We start from the raw sequence: 9,340 nt of genomic DNA on the forward strand, positions 1-9,340 counted from the left end.
GTCTATCCAGTTGCTCAGTCCTTCCTCTCTCCATCATAAGGTGGTAAGGATGAAAGTGACAGCACACAAAGAGGACCGTCCGACACAAAGTACCGTTCATTGTTCGGGCAGACAGTGTAATCTCCCTAACCATAGAATGGAGTCTATGGTACAGGCGGAAAGTGAAGCGGGAGTGCGGGGATAAGCAGCAGAATCCACCACGAGTCCTCCGCATGTTTCCCTCAGTGTGCACCCTACGACCTTCTCCTTCCTCCCGCACTCCAAAATGCACCAATATGAGAGCGCTGACAAGGACTGTGTTGGTGCTATATATTCATAGAGGAGTGATAGAAGACAGACAGACGCTTTAAGGAATCCCCCCGGGATGATATTGTCTCATACATCACAGCACAGGTTATCATTGGAGGTTTTAGTGGTCCTGCCCTGGCTGTCTGCCATCTTGATTCCTGTTTCCCCAGTGATATGGTTTCTAATTGCAGTCTAAAATTTCCCATGATGCCTCAGCAGATCAGCAACTGGAATCACCTACTACTGTATAATCACTGCTCTCCTGGTCCCACAGAGACGGGATTCTATGAATGGAGGCAGCTACAGACAGAGCTGGGAGGGAGCAGACAGGGAATAATATCATCCAGTAACTCACAGGATTCGGATGACACAGGAGGGATCATAGAGCCCGGTGGTTTCCTGGTGGTCACATGACCCAGCTGCAGTAATGAGATGTATAGATGCAGCTGAGCTGGGATGCAACAGGAGACACTGCAGGAATACTGAATGTAAAAAACCTGGAGGCCTTCTCTAATCTGACATCAACAGAACAGGTGCCGGATTATCAGACTGTGAAAGGGTGACAAGATCCAATAAAACAGCAGGAAATCCGCCAAAAGACTGTAATGCCCCTCAGAGGGTAAACAGAGAAAGAGAACCTGCCCCACAGGCTAAAGAACCTAGAGGATGTGACCTCTAATCACACATCACAGACGGAGGAGAATCTCCGCTTACCACCATCATGTGTGAATAGACCTGTAGGCTATGTTCACACAAGGTACGTAAGGATGAGGGAGAAGATGAGGATGAGGGAGAAGATGAGGATGAAGGCTTTTTACCTTGGACACATTTGAAGCCGCTTGTTATGGGGAAGATTTCTTCGTTGGTCGCAGCTTTCTCAGCAGTGCGGACGGTCAACCTGACAGAAGAGAGAAGGTGGTGTAATGTCCAGAGCCCATCAATGCCACCGCACAGGATATAGGGGGTCCCATCTATGTATACATCATTACAGCTTACAGGGTAGCAGGACATCCACAACACAGTTTTATTGTTCCAATGAATCATTCTGTATAAACAGCCGCTATGCAGAACTGTGCGTCTCCATGGTTACAGACTGCAAACAAATCATCTGTGATCTGTACTACATTACTCATCCTGGATTATACCCCAGAGCTGCACTCACTATTCTGCTGGTGGGGTCACTGTGTACATACATTACATAACTGATCCTGAGTTACATCCTGTATTATACCCCAGAGCTGCACTCACTATTCTGCTGGTGGGGGTCACTGTGTACATACATTACATTACTGATCCTGAGTTACATCCTGTATTATACCCCAGAGCTGCAATCACTATTCTGCTGGTGAGGTCTCTGTGTACATACATTACATTACTGATCCTGAGTTGCATCCTGTATTATACTCCAGAGCTGCACTCACTATTCTGCTGGTGGGGTCACTGTGTACATACATGATCCTGAGTTGCACACAGATGTAGCAGCGCTGGGTGTGACACTTGGTACTTACACGTAGTGGCCGTCGCGCTGGTTCAGGATCAGCATACACGGCACCTTCCTCCCCTGTGTGATCTCGTTGCCCTCCACCATATGTGTAATCAGTCAAGGAAATCATCACATCTTCTTAAAGGGGCAGTAGCACAGGAGGGATGTCAGGCAGGGTAGAGGGCCCTCTGCACACACAGCTCCCAGCATGCATCTGGCCTCAGGTATCACATCACATGGAGATACTACTGTGCACAGACTCACATCATATCCAGAGCTGCATCCAAACTTCTGCTGATGGACAGTCAGAAAACTGGACCCAACAGTGTCTCAGCACCCACAATGCACTGCTCCCCGATAAACTGCTCCGTCCTAAAAATGGCCGTATGTGTGACTGGAGAAGATGTTACATAAATCATAGGTCCTGTCCTGTGTGTGTACATGTATGATGTATAGGTCCTGTGTGTGTACATGTATGATGTATAGGTCCTGTGTGTGTACATGTATGATGTATAGGTCCTGTGTACATGTATGATGTATAGGTCCTGTGTGTACATGTATGATGTATAGGTCCTGTGTGTGTACATGTATGATGTATAGGTCCTGTGTGTGTACATGTATGATGTATAGGTCCTGTGTACATGTATGATGTATAGGTCCTGTGTACATGTATGATGTATGGGTCCTGTGTACATGTATGATGTATAGGTCCTGTGTACATGTATGATGTATAGGTCCTGTGTGTGTACATGTATGATGTATAGGTCCTGTGTGTACATGTATGATGTATAGGTCCTGTGTGTACATGTATGATGTATAGGTCCTGTGTGTGTACATGTATGATGTATAGGTCCTGTGTGTACATGTATGATGTATAGGTCCTGTGTGTACATGTATGATGTATAGGTCCTGTGTGTGTACATGTATGATGTATAGGTCCTGTCCTGTGTGTGTACATGTATGATGTATAGGTCCTGTGTACATGTATGATGTATAGGTCCTGTGTGTGTACATGTATGATGTATAGGTCCTGTCCTGTGTGTGTACATGTATGATGTATAGGTCCTGTGTGTGTACATGTATGATGTATAGGTCCTGTGTGTGTACATGTATGATGTATAGGTCCTGTGTGTGTACATGTATGATGTATAGGTCCTGTGTGTGTACATGTATGATGTATAGGTCCTGTGTGTGTACATGTATGATGTATAGGTCCTGTGTGTGTACATGTATGATGTATAGGTCCTGTGTGTGTACATGTATGATGTATGGGTCCTGTCCTGTGTGTGTACATGTATGATGTATGGGTCCTGTGTACATGTATGATGTATAGGTCCTGTGTACATGTATGATGTATAGGTCCTGTGTACATGTATGATGTATAGGTCCTGTGTACATGTATGATGTATGGGTCCTGTGTACATGTATGATGTATAGGTCCTGTGTGTGTACATGTATGATGTATAGGTCCTGTGTACATGTATGATGTATAGGTCCTGTGTGTGTACATGTATGATGTATAGGTCCTGTGTACATGTATGATGTATAGGTCCTGTGTGTGTACATGTATGATGTATAGGTCCTGTGTACATGTATGATGTATAGGTCCTGTGTACATGTATGATGTATAGGTCCTGTGTACATGTATGATGTATAGGTCCTGTCCTGTGTGTGTACATGTATGATGTATAGGTCCTGTGTACATGTATGATGTATAGGTCCTGTGTGTGTACATGTATGATGTATAGGTCCTGTGTGTGTACATGTATGATGTATAGGTCCTGTCCTGTGTGTGTACATGTATGATGTATAGGTCCTGTGTACATGTATGATGTATAGGTCCTGTGTGTGTACATGTATGATGTATAGGTCCTGTGTGTGTACATGTATGATGTATAGGTCCTGTCCTGTGTGTGTACATGTATGATGTATAGGTCCTGTGTGTGTACATGTATGATGTATAGGTCCTGTGTACATGTATGATGTATAGGTCCTGTGTGTACATGTATGATGTATAGGTCCTGTGTGTGTACATGTATGATGTATAGGTCCTGTGTGTGTACATGTATGATGTATAGGTCCTGTGTGTGTACATGTATGATGTATAGGTCCTGTGTGTGTACATGTATGATGTATAGGTCCTGTGTACATGTATGATGTATAGGTCCTGTGTGTGTACATGTATGATGTATGGGTCCTGTGTACATGTATGATGTATAGGTCCTGTGTGTGTACATGTATGATGTATAGGTCCTGTCATGTATACCCCGCAGCCCCGGTCCCGTGCACATGTACGACCTCCGGTGAAGGATACAGGGTCCCCCCCGGGCGGGGGCCGCGGCCGCTCCATGTCTCCGGTCACACAGGCCTCCCTCCGTGTCCACCGCTCCCTGTCAGGGCTTCACTCCCGGCCTCTCAGCCCCGCCTCCTGTTCATGACGTCATGACGTCCGCCCCGTCCGTTGTTGCAGCTTCCTCCACCAAGTGGTCAGAAGCGATTACTGCAGCTTTCCCGGCTTTCAGCGGTCATGTGACCCTGCACGTGTCACATGGTTATGTCTCCTTTAGTCACATGACCCCCGGCTTTCCAGTCACGTGGTTTTGGCCTGGTTGCTGCGGTGATTTCCTGCCAACAACATGGCGGCCGCCGCTGTCTTTGAGCTACTAGAGCGGCGTCCCGACTACAACCCCCAGCATGCTCCGACAGCTCCTCATTGTGTGGGGACATAGAGGACAGTAACATTCTTATAAGCTCACGGAATGGTGTGTATATGGCTGTGCAGGTGATATAGCGTCTTCTCAGGGTATATGGCGCAGTCTCAGGGTATGTTGGCGCACTTATCTTTAACCCTTTGAGGACAGGCCCGAAATGACCCAGTGGACCGCGCAAATTTTGATCTTTGTGTTTTTGTTTTTCCCTCCTCCCCTTCTAAGAGCTCTAGCACTCTCAGTTTTCTATCTACACGGCCATGTTGTTGTTGTTTGTTACAGGAATAGTTGTACTGTGTAATGGCGTCTTTCATTTTACCATAACATGTATGATGGAACCCCAAATATATCATTTATGATGGAACCCCAAATATATTATTTATGACGGAACCCCAAATATATTATTTATGATGGAACCCCAAAAATATTATTTATGACGGAACCCCAAATATATTATTTATGACGGAACCCCAAATATATTATTTATGATGGAACCCCAAATATATTATTTATATGACGGAATCCCAAATATATTATTTATGATGGAACCCCAAATATATTATTTATATGATGGAACCCCAAATATATTATTTATATGACGGAATCCCAAATATATTATTTATGAGGGAACCCCAAATATATTATTTATATGACGGAATCCCAAATATATTATTTATGACGGAATCCCAAATATATTATTTATGACGGAACCCCAAATATATTATTTATATGATGGAATCCCAAATTATTATTTATGACGGAACCCCAAATATATTATTTATATGACGGAACCCCAAATATATTATTTATATGACGGAATCCCAAATATATTATTTATGACGGAACCCCAAATATATTATTTATATGACGGAACCCCAAATATATTATTTATGACGGAATCCCAAATTATTATTTATGACGGAATCCCAAATATATTATTTATGATGGAACCCCAAATATATTATTTATGACGGAATCCCAAATATATTATTTATATGACGGAATCCCAAATATATTATTTATGACGGAACCCCAAATATATTATTTATGACGGAACCCCAAATATATTATTTATATGACGGAACCCCAAATATATTATTTATATGACGGAATCCCAAATTATTATTTATATGACGGAATCCCAAATTATTATTTATATGACGGAATCCCAAATTATTATTTATGACGGAACCCCAAATATATTATTTATGACGGAACCCCAAATATATTATTTATGACGGAATCCCAAATTATTATTTATGACGGAACCCCAAATATATTATTTATGACGGAACCCCAAATATATTATTTATGACGGAATCCCAAATTATTATTTATGACGGAACCCCAAATATATTATTTATGATAGAACCCCAAATATATTATTTATGACGGAATCCCAAATATATTATTTATGATGGAATCCCAAATTATTATTTATGATGGAATCCCAAATTATTATTTATATGACGAAACCCCAAATATATTATTTATGATGGAATCCCAAATATATTATTTATATGACGGAATCCCAAATATATTATTTATGACTGAATCCCAAATATATTATTTATGAAGATATAAATAGGTGAAATCGTAAATAAGAATGCAATATGGTAACGTTTGGGGGGTTCCTGTGTCTACGTAATGCACTATATGGTAACAGCGACACAAGGTCAGTCTGAACACAACCATATGCAGGTTACACAGATTCTCTATTGTTATAGATTTTTTTTTTTTATGAAATCCTTTTTTTCCCCCAATTAATTATTAATAAAACTGTCCTATTGTGACGCTTATAACGGTTTTATTTTCTTACCTACGGGGCTGTATGGGGTGTCATTTTCTCCGCCATGATCTCTAGTTTTTATTAATACCTTATTTGTGAAGATCGAACATTTTGATCTATTTTTAATACATTTTTCATATATATAATGTAACAAAAATCGGTAATCCGCGCACTTTCTTCCCTCTTCGTTTACGCCGTTCACTGTTAGTGACAGCAATTTTAATAGATCGGACAATTACACACGTTACGGTATATTATATATTTATCTATTTTTATATGTTTTATTTATATAATTGGAAAGGGGGGGATTTTTTTTTTTTTACACATTCTAAGTCCCCCTGCAGGTCTAATCATTAGATTGCATACACTGATCATTGCTAGGCCATAGGCCATAGGCGGAGCACTGATCAGTGTTATAGGCGCTATGCTGCTTGAGCCTGCCTGTGGACTGTGGCCGACTCAATGAGCAGAAAGCCGATCGGACTGCACGGAGGAAGGTAAGAGACCTCCAGCGGTCCGATACAGCAAGTCACAGTGCGGGGGTCCCGATCAGTAAGTGACAGGGGACTGCTCCTGTCGCTTACACTTTAACTCCGCGGGTCGTTTAAGGGGTTAGTGACACGCTGCAGCGCGATCGCCTGTCATTAATGATGAGAGCCGGGCTGCTCACTGCGACCACCCCACACCTCCTATGAAGCGCGCTCCGCTCTGGAGCGCGCTTCATAGGTCAGGGCGTACTGGTATGCCCAGGGTCGTCTGGGGTCAGTCACCCATGGCGTACCGGTACGCCCTAGGTCGCCTAGGGGCTAAAGGGGTTCTCCGATGAAAGTCTTTTCTTTCAAATCAACTGGTTTCAGAAAGTTATGTAGATTTGTCAGTTACGTCTATGTAAAAATCTCCAGTTTTCCATTACTTATCAGCTGCTGTATGTCCTGCAGGAACTGGTGTATTCTCTCCAGTCTGACACAGTGCTCTCTGTAGCTACCTTTGTCCAGTTCCTCCTATTCTGGACAGTTCCTGACATAGACAGAGGTGGCAGCAGAGGGCACTGTGTCAGACTGGAGAGAATACACCACTTCCTGCAGGACATTCAGCAGCTGCTAAGTACTGGAAGACTGGAGATTTTTAAATAGAAGTAAATTACAAATCTATGTAAGTTTCTGACATGGTTCCTCTGTGATAATAAGATGGATCAGGGGTTCTATATGATCAGGATGCAGTATGGTCGCTGTATTGATCGCGGTTACTATATGATCAGGATGCAGTATGGTCGCTGTATTGATCGCGGTTACTATATGATCAGGATGCAGTATGGTCGCTGTATTGATCGCGGTTACTATATGATCAGTAGGATGCAGTATGGTCGCTGTATTGATCGCGGTTACTGTGTGATCAGTAGGATGCAGTATGGTCGCTATATTGATCGCGGTTACTATGTGATCAGCAGGATGCAGTATGGTCGCTGTATTGATCGCGGTTACTATATGATCAGGATGCAGTATGGTCGCTGTATTGATCGCGGTTACTATATGATCAGTAGGATGCAGTATGGTCGCTGTATTGATCGCGGTTACTATATGATCAGGATGCAGTATGGTCGCTGTATTGATCGCGGTTACTATATAATCAGGATGTAGTATGGTCGCTATATTGATCGCAGTTACTATATGATCAGGATGCAGTATGGTCGCTGTATTGATCCCGGTTACTATATGATCAGGATGCAGTATGGTCGCTGTATTGATCGCGGTTACTATGTGATCAGCAGGATGCAGTATGGTCGCTGTATTGATCGCGGTTACTATATGATCAGGATGCAGTATGGTCTCTGTATTGATCGCGGTTACTATACGATCAGGATGCAGTATGGTCTCTGTATTGATCGCGGTTACTATATGATCAGGATGCAGTATGGTCGCTGTATTGATCGCGGTTACTATATAATCAGGATGCAGTATGGTCGCTGTATTGATCGCGGTTACTATATGATCAGGATGCAGTATGGCCGCTGTATTGATCGCGGTTACTATGTGATCAGCAGGATGCAGTATGGTCACTGTATTGATCAGGGTTACTATACGATCAGGATGCAGTATGGTCTCTGTATTGATCGCGGTTACTATATGATCAGGATGCAGTATGGTCGCTGTATTGATCGCGGTTACTATTTGATCAGCAGGATGCAGTATGGTCGCTGTATTGATCGCGGTTACTATATGATCAGGATGCAGTATGGTCGCTGTATTGATCGCGGTTGTTATATGATCAGGATGCAGTATGGTCGCTGTATTGATCGCGGTTACTATGTGATCAGTAGGATGCAATATGGCCGCTGTATTGATCCCGGTTACTATATGATCAGGATGCAGTATGGTCGCTGTATTGATCGGGGTTACTATGTGATCAGTAGGATGCAATATGGCCGCTGTATTGATCACGGTTACTATATGATCAGGATGCAGTATGATCGCTGAATTGATCCCGGTTACTATGTGATCAGCAGGATGTAGTATGGCCGCTGTATTGATCCCAGTTACTATGTGATCAGGATGCAGTATGGTCGCTGTATTGATCGTGGTTACTATATGATCAGGATGCAGTATGGTCGTTATATTGATCGGGGTTACTATATGATCAGGATGCAGTATGGTCGCTATATTGATCAGGGTTACTGTATAATCATGATGCAGTATGGTCGCTGTATTGATCGCGGTTACTATAAGATCAGGATGCAGTATGGTCGCTGTATTGATCGTGGTTACTATATGATCAGGATGCAGTATGGTCGTTATATTGATCGGGGTTACTATATGATCAGGATGCAGTATGGTCGCTATATTGATCGCGGTTACTATATGATCAGGATGCAGTATGGTCGCTATATTGATCGCGGTTACTATATGAGCAGGATGCAGTATGGTCGCTATATTGATCGCGGTTACTATTTGATCAGCAGGATGCAGTATGGTCGCTGTATTGATCGCGGTTACTATATGATCAGGATGCAGTATGGTCGCTGTATTGATCGCGGTTGCTATATGATCAGGATGCAGTATGGTCGCTGTATTGATC

General features: G+C 42.8%; 1 protein-coding gene across 3 annotated transcripts in view; it reads right to left on the reverse strand.

The window, feature by feature from the left end:
- OCRL (OCRL inositol polyphosphate-5-phosphatase) overlaps window positions 1-4,260 on the reverse strand; it is a 37,972-nt gene extending 33,712 nt beyond the window's left edge. For 2 of the 3 annotated variants that reach the window (XM_069985702.1, XM_069985700.1), the window contains exons 1-3: window positions 4,088-4,260; window positions 1,797-1,878; window positions 1,107-1,186 (exon numbers count right to left, since the gene is read on the reverse strand). In XM_069985702.1, the coding sequence (XP_069841803.1) occupies window positions 1,107-1,186; window positions 1,797-1,878; window positions 4,088-4,121 (196 nt within the window). In that variant the 5' untranslated portion in view covers window positions 4,122-4,260. The remainder of the gene's footprint in view (window positions 1-1,106; window positions 1,187-1,796; window positions 1,879-4,087) is intronic. The other variant, XM_069985701.1, reaches the window with a different exon arrangement.
- Between the last annotated feature and the right edge of the window lie 5,080 nt (window positions 4,261-9,340).

Source organism: Dendropsophus ebraccatus, chromosome 10, assembly GCF_027789765.1.
Source record: "Dendropsophus ebraccatus isolate aDenEbr1 chromosome 10, aDenEbr1.pat, whole genome shotgun sequence".
Taxonomy (NCBI): domain Eukaryota; kingdom Metazoa; phylum Chordata; class Amphibia; order Anura; family Hylidae; genus Dendropsophus; species Dendropsophus ebraccatus.